Genomic DNA, 17,803 nt, shown 5'->3' with positions numbered 1-17,803 from the left:
CCCAGACTTGCCTAGACCTACCTACAGCAGGTATACACACCCTTAGGGTGATACCTCACTCCCAAAAGATCGGACGTTGACCCTTCCGGATACTTGCCAATCTCTTTTTTCAACACTTGTATTGCTTCAATCTGCAAAATTGAGTATCTTACATGATTTGAGACGAACAATGAAAAGAAGTTCGAAATGTCGCTTCGATCATTTGACTCGAAAAGCTCCAACCACTGACTGCAATATCTCAAAATACCTCGAAACATCTTATGCAAGAATACTTCATTAATTTCAGACTTTAACCCATTCTACCCCGACCAACCGCCTAACTCTAATCAATACCGACCAACCTCCCGACTTTTAGTGTTCTTAAGCTTCCTTGATTCAGATTGGGGAGAGAGCCAAAGGACGTTTGTGGTATCTCCTGCGAATACCATAGCTTTGAGTTAACACAACGTTTCTTAGCATCTTGGCAAGTATAGATCGGTGTCGTGCCTGTGCTTGTGCGGGTGCGACGAGAAATATAATGGCACTATCCTATTTCGGATTTGTTTGCTCCTATTATTAACCTGTCATTCATCGTTAGTCCTTTTAATTGCTCAAGTATCGATGGCATAGGGCAAGAAAGGTAGTACGGGTGAGCCGTCCAAAACGCCCTCTAAATGGTCCAAACACTCAAACACCAAGCATGATCAAAAAGGCGCGCGGCGATTGTTCCAACTTTGGTCTTAATTACGTCCGATTTCCCTGATTATTCATGCACTCGAAGCTTTTTACTTGGAAGGGGGAATGAGATAAGATTTTTAAAGTCCTTGGAATTGGTGGCTCGAGGGTCAAAATGAGGGTCAGTGAGGGTCACCCAATCCCAGCACGAAACTCTTCGAAACTCGCTTCCCCCTCGACTCCTCCAGGTGTTGTAACATTGCAGAAATCGTCAATTTCAATATTTCATACTTTGTTAAAGTTCATCGCGACAATATAATTATTACATAGCAATTGTGATATCCCTAATGAAAGAACGCCATGTTGCGGAGTCGCATGGATGCTATGGAAAGTTCAACCATCCAGGAGGTAGAATTATTGGAAATTCGCTTCCAAGTGGAAATTTTGGAAAGTTTTCCTGTGAGATGCGAGATATTGGAGCAAGTTTTGAATATCGTCGAGGTTATCATATTTGAGACCCCGCCTCAAACGTCAAACAGAGATTTGCATCATTAACCCTCGTATCTGAGAAACACTCTCTTGATGCAGAAACGGGACGAAAACTCATGGAGATATGCAACTCCACCCATGCAAAATCAGAAACTGTGACGAACATCGATTCCTCGTCATTCCCTGCAAGAACGTTTTGAACTCCAAAGGCCTCTGAACTTGGTCTTATCGATACTCCAGACAACCAAGTCGGTTCATATAATATCCATCATTCTGCTCTTTAAGTTTTTTCCTTCTTTCCATACACTTGACGTGACTACTTATTTCGCAGCTAATTTTTACTTTCCTTTCTTTACCAACTGGCTTGGCTGCTTTACATTCTTTATTGTAGTTATATCTAGTTTTATTTGCTCCATATAAGTCTTTTATAATCTCGACTTTTTGACAAAGATTACATTCTACAACAACATTTTAAAAACATCCTCAATTTTCCGATTGCCAAGTAACCATCTTTTACACAATATACTCTCCAGCTTTTCAGCACAACAGTTTCCAATTGAAACACAAATCAACGGCTATCATCATGTCTTCAAACCAAATGAACACTCAAGTGGCATCATCTACATACGTTCCAGTCGACGTGACCCAACGTCACGAATATGGCATCCAGAAGAATCGTAAAACGGCTTCTACTGGTGGTGGCAGAGCATGGAGCGAGGATGAGGTACGAATAGTATAACATTATGTCATAAAGAAGCTTATTAACCAAGTTATCTACAGGAAGTTTATCTCCTGCAAACTCGTCTTCAAAAAATGCCTTATAAGCACATAGCTTCGCATTTGAAAAAGACTGAATTGGCTTGCCGTCTTCACTACCATCAATTGTCCCATGGGAGCAATCGCCGCAAGCGCACTAATTCGATGAACTCTTCCGATAGCTCTGCATCAGAATCTTCGGTCCTCCCTCTTCGGCTACCATCTCCAATCAATGAAACTACACGCCTCCCAGCGACACCACCTGCCTACAACTACTCACCCGGATCACCTCATCACGTTCAGCTACCATCCGCATCTTCACTCCTATCTCGCTCAGCTTCCAACAGCCCTTCTCGAACTCTTGGCCAGCCAATTGCTATTCTACCCAAGCCATGTCCCTCTCGATGCGCAATTACTGATTCCACCGCCAATCAAACCCTCCGTCTCGACTGTATCATGACGTCAACACCAGTCACCATTGCCAGTGTTGACAAGGAACGTCTTCGTCGTGTTTACGAAGCTCATCGAAACTCCTTCTGGAACGTCATCGCATCTGAGTATGGTGGAGGCGTATCCCCTCTGTTATTAGAGGAAACCTGGAAACAAGATGTCGCATCCAAGGAGCCACCAACCCCATGTGTATCCCCAGATATGCCCGCTATCAACCCAGCAAGTTATCACTACAACATCCAAGCTCCTCCACGATTGCCATCGCCCGCTCAAGAAGCCAAGAATAACGCTACTAGTATCTCGGCACTTCTCGGTATCGATGCTAGTCCTCGTAGCCCTAAAGAGAGAGAAATGATCAAGAGATTGGAAGAAAGCAGGGAAATGTCTTGAATGACTTTTCTTTTTCATCTTCGCTTAGTGATTCATATGAAATAGTACTTTTATTGGCAAGACATGAACTGATGATGGAAAGGGTGGGGGAGGGGAGTTACTCGATATTTATGAAGGGAGTTTCTGGATGAAAGTATGGGCATTTGCGCGATGATTTATCCTTCCCGACGCAATGAATAGGACATTCAAATCTATCTCCTCGAGTATCTGTCTTACATATCAATATTTTCCAGCAGGGTAATCGTAAGGTTACCCATACAATAAATAAATAACAAACTTCAAACGCAATAAAAACCAAACGTAGAAAACACGTATGAAATGTAAATTCTAACCATCACCTAACTACCTAGTATTATTTCTCCGGATAGTATTATTTTGCGAATCATTTACTTATTTGTTTTGCGAACTCCGTGAAATCCAAAACATCTCTCTGGTCATTCATTGGTTTCATATATTCTTTTCGGAAACTCATAGGATGACGTTTTAAAACTTTTGGGTGATTATCCACTAATATGCATGATATTGAAGATTAGATGAAACGTTTTGGATTTTTTTTTCTTTTTCTTCTTGAGGTTTTTTTTTTTGATGGTTTTGATGTATTGATAGATGATATTTTTTTTAGACTAAAGAGGCTGGACTGTACTGTGTGAGGTTTGATGTTAGACTTGTTTATTAAACGGACGTTTATTCAAAGTTAACCTTATCAGTCAGTTGCGTCGGGACGGAACAGAATTCTTATTTAGTGGGGATTTTGGGGTTGATAAGGTTAGGGCCCTGGGAATAAATTATTTTGGTACACCCGTCCCGTGCTCATGTAGCGTGGATAGTGTCGGGTATAGAGCTTACCATTTTATTTAATCTTACCCCAGATATCAAAATATCTTTCCTCCCTCCCTTATCCAATTCTTTTTCATTTTCTTTCCTCACAATGTCACATCCACTCCTCAAGCATGGCATTCGTCATCTCCATACCATCAAACCTACAGCCGCAGCCGCATCCGTATCCGCATCCTCATTCGCCGAGACCCTCCTCCAAGACTGGAAATCACAATCACAATCGCGTAAAGATTTAATCTGCTCACAAATCCTCGATATAAACCAACTCCGTAAATTAAATGCTACGCTGCCCTTTCCTACTTTCTCCACCTCAAAGCCTATACGCATTTCCGTTCCCGTTTCCATTCCTCCATGTCATCATCTTGTATATTTCACTCCGTCGGATGCAGAGCTTGAATTGGGATCGGATGGATCAGATAGGATATTCAATCCGCCGGTACCTTTTACGAGGAGAATGTGGGCTGGAGGGGAATTGGAATGGGTTAGTGGGAATGAGTTAGTTGTGGAAGAGAAGGTAGTTGAAAAAACAAAGTTGGAAAGTGCAGAGGCGAAGAGGACGAGAAATGGAGAGGATATGATGGTTGTGAGGGTAGAGAAGAAATTTGAGAATTCGAAAGGCCTTGCGCTTGTGGATCGAAGGTATGTGGTACCTATTTTGCCATGATGTTTTATTTTTTGTATTCAAGAGAAAAATTATACACAGAGTGAAGGAGAGGTAGATTTAATTTTCATATTTCTGTACCTAATCTGCCTATACATACTAATATACTAATTCAACGCACAAACAGGAATTGGATATTCAGACGAGCAATTGATCCGAGCAATCCCCTTCCTCTTCCAGCATTACCTCATCGCATTCCATTTCCCTCGGCCCCATACATGCGCGATATCACTCATACTCCCGTATCCCTATTCCGTTTCTCAGCTCTAACATTCAACGCGCATAAAATACATTATAACCGTGAGTGGTGTCGGGAAGTAGAGGGACATCGGGATTGCGTTGTACATGGTCCGTTGAATTTAATACATATGGTTGATTTCTGGAGACATGTTATAGAAAAGAAAGAGGAAAAAGCTATAGGGGATAATATTGGTACAATATTATTGCCCAAAAAAGTCACGTATAGAGCTACGAGTCCGCTTTATGTAGGAGAGGCATATAGGATATTGATGGAGGAGGAAATAGAAAAGATCTCGGAGATGAAAATTGTAGATGGCTTTGGGAATGTGGCTATGGTAGGTAAGATTGAACGGTGGTGATATTTATATTGTGGAATGCTGTTAAATTCTGAGGACATGTTGTGTTGCTGCAACTATATCGAATAATATCGAGTACAGGATATCCCTTGCACCAACAGCACTCCTCCTAGTTTTGTGTGCATCTTCCCTCTCCTGTACCTTTTCGTCCAACCAGGCTATCTAACTTTCACGAATCCAGCTTTTAGCCAGGATTTAGACATCATCAGAAGCATCATTGGTTTAGAATCTCATTTATCAAAAGGAATCGTTGGTTTAAGATTTCATATATCATTAAGAAACAGTCTCATTATTATGCAATTACAAATTCGAATCCCCTATTCAGCTTAAGGAAAAGGCTGACAGGTAGAGGCCAAGTTTCCAGTCGACAGGAACTCAAGCTTGGAGACATTGTCTCCCTCGCCCAATACCAAGTCAAATGTTGTCGACCACTGTACCGTATCAATTGGCTTTGTCGCCGTGTAAAGATAATATCCACCAATCTCCTCACTCGCTTTCTCCATAACCGTACGTTGTACCTCCAATTGGTTTATCATTACGCCTTGGATGAAGCGTTTGTAAACCCAGTCGAAAGCTACAGGTTCCCCGACACGATCGGCGCGGACTGCGGCGGTGATGGTGAGATTCCATTGGCCTGCTTCATTCACGATTATTTGTGGTTGACAGGATTGTGGTGCTTGCAAAAGAATTGCGTCTGAGACGGGAAATCCGAGGCCATTGTTGGTGTTGATCTCATCAGCTTCGCCAGCTGTATGGATGATGACGTCGAAAGATGAGATGCTGGATGTAACATCGAAAGCAGTGTCGAATTCATAGAAGGTGAAGACTTCCCTGGCGAATCCATAGCTTTGGCCTAGTTGCCAGCGTCCGCGTTCGGTTGAGATGGTGGTGTTTGAGAGGTTGTTGTTGCGATCACGGTAGCGGAGGGATACGGTAACGTTGTCGGCGTTGCGGTGGGTGGTACGCACGCGGATAGAACCTGTGAAGGATAATGTGTTGTTTGCGCCTAAGGCGAGGGAAAGCTCGGTTGGCTTCACTTCGATGGGGGTGATGACTTCTGAAAGTGTGACGCTTGCAGGAACGGTGTCGATCATGCGGGCAAAAATGTCGCGGCACTGCGCTTGGAAATTAGAAGGATCTGCTAGAGAAGTCATGGTTTTGTTGTTATCAGCACCGAAGATACGCTTGTCGGAGTTAAAGGTGTCGTTTTTGCCAACCACAAGCACGTCGATTGATTTATCCTCTAGGTATTCGGTTACGATGGAGTTGGTAAAGTTGTCGTATTGGCTGTTAAAATGTGGGAAACTAGTTTCGTTATTATCACCAGTAATCTGAGGGAAATCGACGCCATGAACTCCTCCGAGAACATGTCCACATGCTACCATGGTAATCATCTCGGTAGTGTTGAAACCCTGCTTTGCGAAAATGGCAGTGTGCGTGGCCAAATCTTGATCAGGTTGAGGGACACCTGGTACACCAGCCTGCACGGCATCAATTCGTCCAGCTCGAAATGGAATAATTGGACCTCCGCATGCCATGGAGGCAACAACGACAGACATGGCGAGAAGATCAGAGTTAGACGATTTGATCGAGGCATAGTTGTTTGTGAATCCAAAAGTACCATTGAAAGCCGAACCGGGATTCTCTGCACGACCAAGCTCATAAGCTATCGAAGCATCAAGTCCTCCAAGACCAGTTTCTACATCATGCGTTGCCATATCATGGTAAGCCGTTTTGATCCATTCTGCAGCTGTCTCTCGATTACTACCATCAGCTGAGAAGCCACATGGTGTAACACCTATTTTGGGAATTAGTGAAGTGCTCTGATGGATGACTTCTGAAGATATATATTTCTTTTCTTTTCCAATGACTTACCGTCTCTAAATCCGTAGCGTCTGTATCCTGCTTGTAGGTAAAGAATATCCTCTAATTCGTCGTATTTTGAAGGCCAGGTATATGCTGCGTTTACTGATAGTATAGGCAATAAGCCCATACTGATTAGAGATTGTGTCTTCATTTTTATTTCTCGACTCTTGAAGAGAAAATTTATCGAGGAAATTTATCTATAATAAATAAATGGATGGAATACCAGTAGATAGGTAAAGATAAACGATCAGATGAATCACAATATCGAAAAATCAGTAGGTAGGTAGGTACTGGTAGTATAGAATGGGAATACAAATTTATATTTATATTTATTTTTTGTATTTTGTATATGCATAGATGGATAGATAGATTGCAGTAACCGTAAGGTAAGTGGATCGACACGTCTTGCTTGTAACGGTGAAGCTAGACGTCAATACGAATGAGACTTCATGTGCCAAGACGCCCCTTTTTTCTAGTCTTTTGTTTCTCGTTTCTTGTTTCTTGCAGTTTTCGTTTCTCGTATTGTGTTTTTGCTGTGAATGAAGTGAGTGTTGGTTTGTGTGTGTCTGGGTGGGTGGGTTTATTGTGTTGGTGTTTGTATACAGTGGATGGATGTGGATGGATATGGATATAGATGTGAAACTGTTTCTTCTTGGGGTTTATATTATAGAATGCGATTAGAGGCTAGATAGTTAGATAGATACTGGGTACATATTCGCGGTGTGTTGTTTGAATTTTTTTTAGTTTTTTTTTTTTTTTTTTTTGAGCGGAGGGGGAGGAGGGAGGAAACATGTCAGGGAGGAGTGGGATCCGAATTATCGGTGGGTGGCGGTAATGGGTAATGGGTAATGGTGGGAATTTATGCAATGGGCCTGGATATTTGGATATTTGGTTATTATAATAAGCCTATCTAGATGTCTATTCTGTATGGAGTATATATTGTAGTGGTACTCAAATATACTATCCCATCCCATCTTTTCTTATAATCGTATACGGAGTACATTTAGAGGGAGCATGAATCCCTATCGATACGATACGTACATATAGTAGTACCAAGGAGCTTGAGGGATATACGGGTATCGCGAGTAGTACTTTTCTTACTTTCATGAATACGCTTTTAGAGTTTGTCTTTTCTTTTCTTGTCTTGTCTTATCTTACTTGGTTATTGCTCACACAACTAGATACGAATAAGGTTATCCGTATTTTGTCCGCATATTGTCCGTATCTTTATCTGTTGTACGGAGTACAGAGTACAGAGTAAGTCTTGTAGATCTTATAATTAGCTCATAACCGTTTTAACGGCGAGGAGATCACATACTCATTGTGGATTTTATATCGTAATGGGGAGAATGTGATTGGTTCGTTAAGAGGGGATGGTATTGTATAGGGAGTAGGGAGGTGGTGTGGTGGAGGTATATAAGTGGTTAGTGGAGATGTAGATGTAGGTAGATGGTGATTGTGGGGTGAGGCAGTTGTTATTTGTATGCAGTAAAGGCGGGAGCCGGTTGCCGATACGAGGGTTGTCTTGGGAATGATGTAGGGTGCATTGATTGTGCTGTTTGGTTTTTGTGTGGATGGAATTTGAAGTGGGCTTTGCTTTGCTTTGCTTTATATCTATGAGTATAAGTACTCGAATGATGTTTAGGTAGTTTACTGTGGTTGGTGTGTTCTACTTGCGCTTAGGTTTTATAGATATTGTTTGTAGTAAGGTTAAGGTGGTTAGTGCTCAAGTAATAATTTCCAAGGGTTTGTTTGAATCGATTCGTTAATACTTATCTATTCAGTTATGATGATTCATAGTACATATATTATTGGTATCAGTTCGGGCGATACTATTCACATAGTATTATTATAGGTTTTGTATGTTGCTCATTCTTGCTCATTACACTATAAGAGGAGGGGTCTTATTTATATTAAAGGGAAATATTAAAGTTCGCTACTTCATATGAGGCTAGTCACATGATGTACATACATACGTATATCCTGTAAGATTTTAGGTTCTACAATCGAAGTGGTAATTGTTTGAATAGTGGTTATTAGTTGATGGTGGATACGGAGATGTGGAATAGGATGAGAATATAATAGGGAGTTTAAGCTGGTATTAGATATTTAACTAAGGAAGAGGCAGATGAGATGAGATGTTTTTCAGTGATGCAACTGTCGTTTAGATCTTTAGTTGACATAATACTGGTGATGCCTTCCTTGAGATCTTAGTATTCTACTGTACTAGGTACTCAAAAGGAGATACAAACATGTTTGTGTTCTTCAACAAGCCAACTTCAACTTCACAAGCCAAATCGAAAATCCATTAATCACGTGAGCAAGACATTAGCAATATATCACGCGCCCAACACATCAGATCAAATCATACATGTCTGATTCTTACACAGTGAATCAATCAAGTATCAGGATCTTACCTATCCCATCCTATCCTATCCATGAATCCAACAAAATGATGTAAGACTTCTACTTACCATCCCAGCATCCCATAAGAAACACTATAAAGCCCACCTCTGAACCGCTCTAAACCGCTCTTCATAAAAATATCCACTAAACAATTCTTTTATGCCCAAAACGCCATCCATTCATCGATAGATAAGAAAAACCAATATCTTATCGCACCTAGCCTCCATCCACCGCCAAAAATTCCCCACCCATCCAGACATTTTCAGCCCAAGATTTTCACACCATACCTAATAAATCCTTCACACATGAAAATAGATGAAGAAAAGAAGAAAAGAAGAGAAAATCATAGGGTTTACGTATCCACACCATTTGCCCGCGCCCCACGCACACTACACATACACTAAAAACACCCTGTAGATCTTCAGGCAACGGGCGGTTTTTGGGTGGCTCGGCCTTCGAATTCAGCCTCACTTGTGACTGACTGGTTGAGTGAGTGAGTGACTGATTGATTGACTGACTGACTGACTTATATTGAGCTTGTGATTGAGGCTTTATGAGACTGGGTAGAGGGGTATTTGAGGGGGGTTATCTTTTGTGTGTGATTCTTTTTTTTTTCTTTTGGTTTGTTTACTTATTTATTTATTTATTCATTCCGTTTGTTTCTATGATTTTGAGGATTTCAAACGGAGTGGTTTGATTTTTGGGTTGTGATATATCAAACATATTATTTTGAGGAGTGGAAATTTAAACGCCTAGGAAGAAAGAGATAAATTCGAGCCGCCGCACATCAGGATTAAGATCAAGATTAAGATCAAGATCAAAATGTCGCGACATCAACAACATTACTCGAGGAACGAGAGGTCGTATTCTTCTCCTCATTCCCATTCCCATTCCCATTCTCGACATGACAGTCGGCACGAAAGTCGGCACGAATCTCGTCACCAACCTCGCGATCGACATGAAAAAAAGAAAGTCACCACGAAGAATTTAGCAGCGACACTAGGGATGATGGGGTTAGCGATCGGAGCGACATTATTGGTAGAAGGCGGGCCGTGGAAAAGTCGCATGGCGGCTGCAGCGACAGTGGTAGGAATGGAACAGATGCTTGAGAATGGGGGATTTTTTGATGAGGAAAAGAGGGCAGATAGAGATAGGCCTGTGGATGGAAGGGAGAGGAGAGATATTGGGGAGAGGAGGGCTGAGAATAGACGTGATGAGAGGGACGGGAGGGATATTAGAGAGTCGCGTTTTGAAAGGCGCCGAGGGGATATGATTGATGACGATGAAGAGGAAGAATGGAGATATCGAGATCGGAGGGAACGGGAGAGAGAAAGAGAAAGAGAAAATAGGAGAGAAATCAGAGGAACAATCTATGAATATGAATCACATGGAACAACAAGACGAGAACGAGATACCCACGAAGACGAACGACGACATTGGGAGCGAGAACGGGAAAGGAGAGCTAGACGAGAGGCAAATAGACGTTTTGATGAACAGTATGAGATTGAAGAGGTTTTGGTTTGATGGGTTGATTTTTGGGGGATTGCTTTGCTCTGGTTAGGTTGGGTTGGGTTGGGTTTGGTATAGCTTGGTTTACTTACGGGAATATTCTGCCTAGGGCAGGATTGGACAGGGAGGAATCGGAGGATATTTTACGGAGGTTTTTTTTTTTTGGATTCAAGGGGATACGGACGGGACATATCAGGGACTTTATATGGGCTCTTGGGCCATGGTACTTTAGGGAGGGTATAAACATGATCATCTCCCCTACCCGCTACTGATGTAGATATAGGATGGAAAATAAATACGAGATGAAGACTTGAGGGCAGGAACGAAGAGAGCATCAGATCATAAGTTACTGGGTTGATGAACGGGTGGACGAAAAGTTAAAGAACATAGCATAGCATATTTAAATCAATTTTCTTTTTCAATAATCAATACCCATCTATCCTCTGAAAAGAGAGGAGTTGTTATCCACGGGATTCTTAGGGTAACTGTATTTTGATTCAAGACATGTACCTTTATATTAATAAAGATTTTAAAAGAGAGAAATGATTGTGAAGAATATCAAAGAATGTAAGATCTTATGACTTAATTATGCCTGCATCATTATTATTGATAAGACAGGAAATACTGCGCCATAAATCAACACATGTAATCTTACAAAACCAAGACTCAATAGTTTTCCACACCATAAAACATCTACCAAAATATCAGTAACCCGGAAACTCCCTTTGAAGTTGAGCATAAAAGTTTCTGATCATCAAAAACCACCTAGATCCCCCTGTCGTAGAAACACTTTTGAATACCTCTCCCCAAGAATACACATTAAAAGTATTTCCCCATCCTCTCTCCCAAGAGCCCGAAGCATGTGCGCCAAACACCAATATTGCACCATGCTATATATCAAAACTGTCTGGATCAATTTCCATAAAAACCTTATACACCCTCCTACTAATAGCCTTCCCAAGTCTCGTATCCGTAAGTGCACCATTCTTATTTGCCAATTTTCGACACCCTTCCAATGCCAACGGACCATTTTCTTTAAATCCCTTTAACAACGCTTGAGGTGTGGGGTATTCTGCTGCTATACCTTCCGCCATCTTCTCCGTAACATGGTGTATTTCCTCCAACATTTTAATATACGTATCCGTTGCATCTTTCCCGGATTTGAACTGACCACCTGCCATACAAAAATTCAAACCGAGAGCTTCGCGTTGAGCTAGATATGGAATCGTAGAAATGTGCTTGGTAAACTGTGAAACCCATTTTGCGCTATCTTGTGCATTGCTCGTAAGCCAATACTTTACTTTATGGAGAACTTCCAAATTGAGCAAAGAGTCCTCAATTGCACTATCTGCATTCTCAATGTATTCATCAGCTTGTGGCACTTTTCGCCTCTGACTACTGCTAGCACCAGCTGCTTCGTCTTCTGGAATTCGACTTCTGACAGCGGCTTTGTATTGCCGGTCTTTAATGTTCCGATTTTTATTTTGCCATGCTGTGAGTCCCTCGATGAGATATAGAACATTGCAAGACTCGAAGTGTGATTTGAGAATAGAAACATGAGTCTCTAAATCCATATCCCCTCTCCCTAAAGACATATCAACGAACTTCTTGGCTGATAAAATACACAGAATGTGCTTTTCATTTTTAATTTGCTGTGCTTTGGGTTCCCAGATGTCACTCTCTTCGTTGTATTCCGAAATGACCTTTCGACGCCACTTAATGACCAGGTCTGAATTCTCCCACTGGGACTGCTGAACATTTAGTTCTTTAAGTAAAATGTCGATTCGAGCTCTCAATGCCATATTACTTTTATCCTGGATGCATGAAGGTAAATCGACGATCATTTCTGGGGTCGAAATTTCGGGCTTGGTACGATCGATGTTGACTTTAGCCAAATCCTTTGCCTTTTCCTTCTCTCGCTCCTTTTCAGCCTTAGCATACTCTTTGTCGATACGCTTTTGCTCCTTTTCAGCATCTTTTGCTGACTTTTTTTCTGTTGCACTCAAAGCCTTCTCTTTGGACTTGCCAACCTTCCCTCGCCTCTTCTTCTCAGGAGTTGAATCGTCGTCATAATAATGTGCCGTCGGCTCATCAGATATTTTCGCATCTTTTGGTGGCAGATTCCAGGATTTCAAATTCTCTATGGATGGAAATTCATCTGAATCTTCGAGCTCCAGAGGGTCTGGCTTGCTTGCTTTCTTCCGTGGTATTCCCACCGTATCTTCATCATCATCATATCGACTGTACAAATCCTTTGCTTTTCCATGCCTTGAGCTTACGGCAGACACATCTGGCGAGCTTGTAAACAGTAAGGGATCTGCACCCATAGACTTCGACCTATTTAAACCGTATTTGGATGATCTTGCTTTACTCGTTTGAACGGACTCAATGTTAGAAACAGTGCGCTTGTATCCACCTGCAGCCCTAGGAACTTTGTCTTTCAATGGCGATGCTTTCCGTCGTTTCGCAGGTGGTGGGGAGGTAAATGGATCATCTGAATCTGTTATTTCGATGGGAGCGTTATCCCCTTTGCACTGCTTCGAGAATCCAGTATTCTGCTTCGCAGATGTGCTATTAACTACGGAGCCAAGTGTCGTATCAAATTCATCAGACCACAGTTGAATTGAATTGCCATCGTCGAGTTGGATTGTCTTAGAAGGTTTGGGTTTGGTAGACGGGTCCCGTGGGGGCGGGGCCTTCACTGTTCTGGTACCTATCGAATTTTTGAAATTGGCAAAACTATAGTCGAAGAGCTGCACTGTGGGTGGCTTGAGAATATTTTGCGACGTGTCTTTGAGATGGACTTTGGAGGTAACTATAGGTGCGGCTTTGGTGCGAGCCTTTGGAAGCTCTGGCTCCGGACTTGAACTTATCAAATTAACAAACTCCTGCATTTTGTTTGACTGGAATGCGAATATGCGGATAGAAATGTAGGCACTTATGTATGTACGCTCAATTCAAAAGCAAAGAGGTTGTTGCTTTGAATTCATGAAAAGCAAATCAAAACAATTAATAACATGTAGAAAGGTTTTGGAATTTGGTTGCAATCTTCTGCCGCGGTGCAAGAGGTGCTCAAGATTAAACGCGACCTGCGCACGCTAGAGCCCGCTGTCACATGTTATTCATATACTTTTCCTCGGTGTCGCCCGACATCATATATTGACGGCGTGCACTTCTTGACTCTTCAATTTCTTCTCTCGCGCAATGCTATCGTCACGCCCAAACATGTCACTGATTATATACTCCAAACGATTTGAGTTGTACGATTGTTGCGGCATGTTCAGTGGCTTAGATGATCTAGGCTGGCTAACCTTAGTCCATACAATCGTGATGCATGCTCACCAATGAATTGTGTGATCGCATGCATATGTCGAGCAACTTCACGCTGAATCCATGGCCTATGGATGAGAGTAAAGTGGCACATTCTTCGTTACCATTCATGAGGCTGCGCACACGCCCAATTGTCACCGTTATTATAAGATCTCCATGTTCTCCGCACTGCAAGGTTGCTTTATCACCATTGTATTCGTATATTTCATGAGTTTGAGCATTTGACCCGTGCTGCAAGTTCAACTCTTTTTGTACAATATATACATGTACATATATTTTATAAATCATCCGACTCTGGTAGATGGAGCCATTATCAATTTTGGGTGCTATCGCAGCCTTCTCTCAAATCGCTCAGCAAAGCTATGATGCCATTAAGTTCTTGAACGATATCAGGACGCAGATGAAAGAGGGTCCATAAAAGATTCGTAAACAAATCCAACAGATTGAACGATTCATCAACCTTCTTGAGTTAGTGATCAAGAATACCTCACTGCAAACACCCGAAATTTCTCCTGTTGTAGGGAGTTGTCTTCGCTCTGCAAAAGAACTTAAAGCCAGTCTTGAAAGCTATCTTGCTACTCCAGAAGATGGAAAAAGGATGAAAGTGCGAAAAGCATTCACAGGAACAAGAGCGGATAAAAAGCTAAACTCTATGCTTGCGGATCTCGAAAGAGAAAGGTCCTTGTTGGGCCTCTGTATCCAAAGGACTGATTTGAAAGAGTGCATGCTATAAAATGTTCAATGTACCGATTTTCAAAGATCTCTATTGCAAACAGTCGACATCCATGCAAAAGACATAGAAGTGACAGTTGGCGCGATCGCAAATGACGTTACAGACGTCAAATCTACACTTATATCAGTAGCCAAACAAACCGCCATGTTTACCTACAATTCCTAACTGACGTTTACCTAGATGAACTCTCCTCGATTGAATCATGTCGCTTCTGTAGAGATCGTCAACAAGAGTCACTTCATCGTACCAAATCGTCGTGTTAATGGCTTCATTGGTCGTGAAGATATTCTAGACAAAATAGAAAAAGGATTGTCTTCTGAATCTCAATCCCGTGTTGTTGTGCTCCGTGGATTAGGGGGGCAAGGCAAAACTCAAATTGCACTTGAGTATTACCACCGCGCAAGAAAGAACAATATCCGAAACATATTTTGGTCGATGCAACGTCCGCGAACACAATCAAGAAAGACTTTGACGCAATTTGGGAATACATTAAAATCCCGGCAGACGCGACACAAGATAATCAAGAAGTTATCTTGGTGTTAAATAAATTACGAGAATTGGATGAGCCGTGGCTGGTTGTTTTCGACAATCATGATGACCCGTCAAGTTTTTTTCTTCCCGATTTTATGCCAATGGGGCAAGAAGGGCGGATTTTAATCACCAGTAGACACGCAGATACTGCCGGTCTTGTCGGATCAGATCATCATATTAAGCTACCTGGACTCCCAAAAGATGATGCTTGTGATCTTCTCATAAGACAAAGCCGAGGAGGTGATGCAGCATCGCGCGACGACGCATACACTATCGTTGATCGTCTAGGGTACCATGCACTAGCCATTACACAGGCCGGATCATATATCCAAACCCAGAAGATTGAATTATCTCAATTTATGGACAACTACAACCACCGACGAGAAGCAATTTTAAGGGTAACTCCACGCATGTCACAATACCGGCGTAAAGTTGGAAAAGCTGCAAATGAAACAGCATTGAATGTCTTTACAACCTGGGAACCCTCCTACCAACAGCTAGAAAAGCTTGATGATGAGAATAAGCATAAGTCGGTAATTCTCGCTTTGTTTGCCTTTTTCGATTGTCAAAACATATCCCAACAGTTATTCAAAACTTATTGCACAAAAGAACTGTTCCACAGACCCGACGTGTGGAATATAGAAGAACCCTTACTCTTGTTTCTAGATGAAAACAAAAATTGGGTCCAACAAAAGTTTGTGGATATTTTGAACAACCTCTCTCAACTTTCGCTGATTCAAAGCTGGTATCGAGATAAAGGTAATCAATGCCACCTATCTCTACATCCTTTAGTTCGAGACTGGATTCGCCTGCGCGCCCCTCCACAACTATGCTGCGATCTTGCGGCTCTCAGTGCTTATATTTTGGCAACAGTAATCAAACAAGCTGCCTCTAAAGACATGTTTAGGATGCCTTTACAGTTACGGCAGGAAATACTTTCACATCTTAATATTCATGACGACAATCAAGATCTGACGGTAGCGCTCAATAATAGTGAAGCGTTCAGTAAAGATAGGCTATTTTCTGTGTACGATTGTTTCACATATTTCTATTATGACTACAAACTCTACAAACAGTCAGAAGTGATCGCACGAAAATGGGTAGAAGCGATGTCGGTAAAGTACAGACGAGAGGATGATGAAACTCTACACGCTCTCAGTGTACTATCACATGTGCTTCGATGTCAGCCAGAATCCGAAGAAGCGCTTGATATAAGCCAGCGAGTTTTTACTATCTATAGTAGTAAATATAGCTCCGAGAGCACTTCAGTATTGGAAGCTACATATTTCCTTGCAGTGGATATGCTGATAACACGAGAAATTGTTAAAGCTGAGGGATTGTTAAAACGAGTTATTGAGACAGCGCCAAGGGTTTTGGGACGCGGCCACGGGCTGAATTTGGCAAGTAAATTTGTTCTTGTTCGCGTTCTCTGGGAAGGAAGGAAATTTGGTGATGCCGAAACCCTTTCCCGGAACAACGTCCAAAACAGTCAAAGAATGTTTGGAAATAACCACCCTACCACAATCACCTGCATGTCAAATTTAGCCGATTTACTCGAACGACTCAAAAGACACTCCGAAGCCCCCCCATATATTGGAAAGGTCTATACATTTCGTCTAGAAACATGGGGACCTGAGAGACCCGATACATTAGAGGCCAAACGTGATTACTACAGAGTACGCGGGATTGTGGGCCAACAATTACAGAGCGAGCAGACAAGAGCTAAGATGATCTCCTTATCCGGAAACCAAAACACAGATCTCAAAAGTGATGCACGATCTGAAGCATCTGAACTCGATGAATTCATCTTCTCCATCTACGAACAAAATCTACTCGGGTCTTCGGAGGATGCAGAGCAGGCTCGAATCTCTATTCCTCCCGGAGGACAACATACTAGTTGTTAGTGCGGGAGGAAATGCAGACGAGATGCAAATGTTGGAAGCTGCAGGAGATGAAAGCAAAGCAAGCAAGAATGCAACACAAAAGAAGGGCAAACTTTAGGCAGATGATACTTTGGGCGGTTGAGAACAGAAGCATATATGGACGCTTCAGATGGTGAAATTTTGGGAAAGCCGCTGTCATTGACGATAAATTGGGAGTTTCTAGTTTTGACAAGGATGAAATGTGATGGCAATATTGGATTTAAAGCATTTTCTGTATTTTTCTCTTTGTTCAAGGGGGTGGTGGGTGTATTGTACAGAGTAGGTATTATTAGTGCATATCAGCTTTCACTATGCGCTTCTCACGTTTTTATGTGTAGGTAAACCTAATATCCTATTCACTATAGCAAAGTAGTATCTATATCTACTATCTACGATGCCCAACCACCATACACCAATCGCGAATACTTTCTTTCCTCGCTACCTATATATCTATAAGCACCGGTTTCTACACCCTACCATACATACACACACACTCCTAAAAATCCCCACTTCACACCACAATCTCCATATTCACTACCTAGGTATCAATCACCTCCATCTTTCATCCTAGTATCCGATATCTAGTATCTACCAATCTCTACCCCCTACAGTAGCTAGAAGACTATCTCCTACTTCTCACTCAACACCTCAATACCTCACTCCAAAGCTTACA

The 17,803-nt window shown here is 41.9% G+C and overlaps 8 protein-coding genes across 8 annotated transcripts; 6 read left to right on the top strand and 2 right to left on the bottom strand.

Moving 5' to 3' along the window:
• Nucleotides 1-829: 829 nt before the first annotated feature.
• SS1G_02498 (predicted protein) lies at nucleotides 830-1,360 on the top strand (the record flags this gene model as incomplete). The annotated part of the gene is made up of 2 exons (XM_001596228.1): nucleotides 830-924; nucleotides 1,243-1,360. The coding sequence occupies 2 exons, from the start codon at nucleotides 830-832 to the stop codon at nucleotides 1,358-1,360; spliced, it is 213 nt and encodes a 70-aa protein (XP_001596278.1).
• Nucleotides 1,361-1,726: 366 nt separating this feature from the next.
• On the top strand, nucleotides 1,727-2,739 carry SS1G_02497 (hypothetical protein; the record flags this gene model as incomplete). Its single annotated transcript, XM_001596227.1, has 2 exons — nucleotides 1,727-1,867; nucleotides 1,924-2,739. The coding sequence occupies 2 exons, from the start codon at nucleotides 1,727-1,729 to the stop codon at nucleotides 2,737-2,739; spliced, it is 957 nt and encodes a 318-aa protein (XP_001596277.1).
• A 928-nt stretch (nucleotides 2,740-3,667) lies between these two features.
• Nucleotides 3,668-4,295, top strand: SS1G_02496 (hypothetical protein; the record flags this gene model as incomplete). The annotated part of the gene is made up of 2 exons (XM_001596226.1): nucleotides 3,668-4,215; nucleotides 4,280-4,295. The coding sequence occupies 2 exons, from the start codon at nucleotides 3,668-3,670 to the stop codon at nucleotides 4,293-4,295; spliced, it is 564 nt and encodes a 187-aa protein (XP_001596276.1).
• Nucleotides 4,296-4,857: 562 nt separating this feature from the next.
• Nucleotides 4,858-6,850, bottom strand: SS1G_02495 (hypothetical protein; the record flags this gene model as incomplete). Its single annotated transcript, XM_001596225.1, has 3 exons — nucleotides 4,858-4,991; nucleotides 5,177-6,631; nucleotides 6,709-6,850. 3 exons carry the CDS (start codon nucleotides 6,848-6,850, stop codon nucleotides 4,858-4,860), a joined length of 1,731 nt encoding a protein of 576 aa, XP_001596275.1.
• A 3,356-nt stretch (nucleotides 6,851-10,206) lies between these two features.
• SS1G_02494 (predicted protein) lies at nucleotides 10,207-10,629 on the top strand (the record flags this gene model as incomplete). The annotated part of the gene is made up of 1 exon (XM_001596224.1): nucleotides 10,207-10,629. The coding sequence occupies one exon, from the start codon at nucleotides 10,207-10,209 to the stop codon at nucleotides 10,627-10,629; it is 423 nt and encodes a 140-aa protein (XP_001596274.1).
• An 875-nt stretch (nucleotides 10,630-11,504) lies between these two features.
• Nucleotides 11,505-13,508, bottom strand: SS1G_02493 (hypothetical protein; the record flags this gene model as incomplete). Its single annotated transcript, XM_001596223.1, has 1 exon — nucleotides 11,505-13,508. One exon carries the CDS (start codon nucleotides 13,506-13,508, stop codon nucleotides 11,505-11,507), a length of 2,004 nt encoding a protein of 667 aa, XP_001596273.1.
• A 1,349-nt stretch (nucleotides 13,509-14,857) lies between these two features.
• Nucleotides 14,858-16,000, top strand: SS1G_02492 (hypothetical protein; the record flags this gene model as incomplete). Its single annotated transcript, XM_001596222.1, has 3 exons — nucleotides 14,858-15,063; nucleotides 15,342-15,741; nucleotides 15,968-16,000. The coding sequence occupies 3 exons, from the start codon at nucleotides 14,858-14,860 to the stop codon at nucleotides 15,998-16,000; spliced, it is 639 nt and encodes a 212-aa protein (XP_001596272.1).
• Nucleotides 16,001-16,304: 304 nt separating this feature from the next.
• Nucleotides 16,305-17,112, top strand: SS1G_02491 (hypothetical protein; the record flags this gene model as incomplete). Its single annotated transcript, XM_001596221.1, has 2 exons — nucleotides 16,305-16,323; nucleotides 16,538-17,112. The coding sequence occupies 2 exons, from the start codon at nucleotides 16,305-16,307 to the stop codon at nucleotides 17,110-17,112; spliced, it is 594 nt and encodes a 197-aa protein (XP_001596271.1).
• Nucleotides 17,113-17,803: the final 691 nt, after the last annotated feature.

This window comes from Sclerotinia sclerotiorum, genomic scaffold (genome assembly GCF_000146945.2).
Source record: "Sclerotinia sclerotiorum 1980 UF-70 scaffold_3 genomic scaffold, whole genome shotgun sequence".
Lineage (NCBI taxonomy): Eukaryota > Fungi > Ascomycota > Leotiomycetes > Helotiales > Sclerotiniaceae > Sclerotinia > Sclerotinia sclerotiorum.
This window is presented reverse-complemented; position numbering and strand designations above follow the sequence as displayed.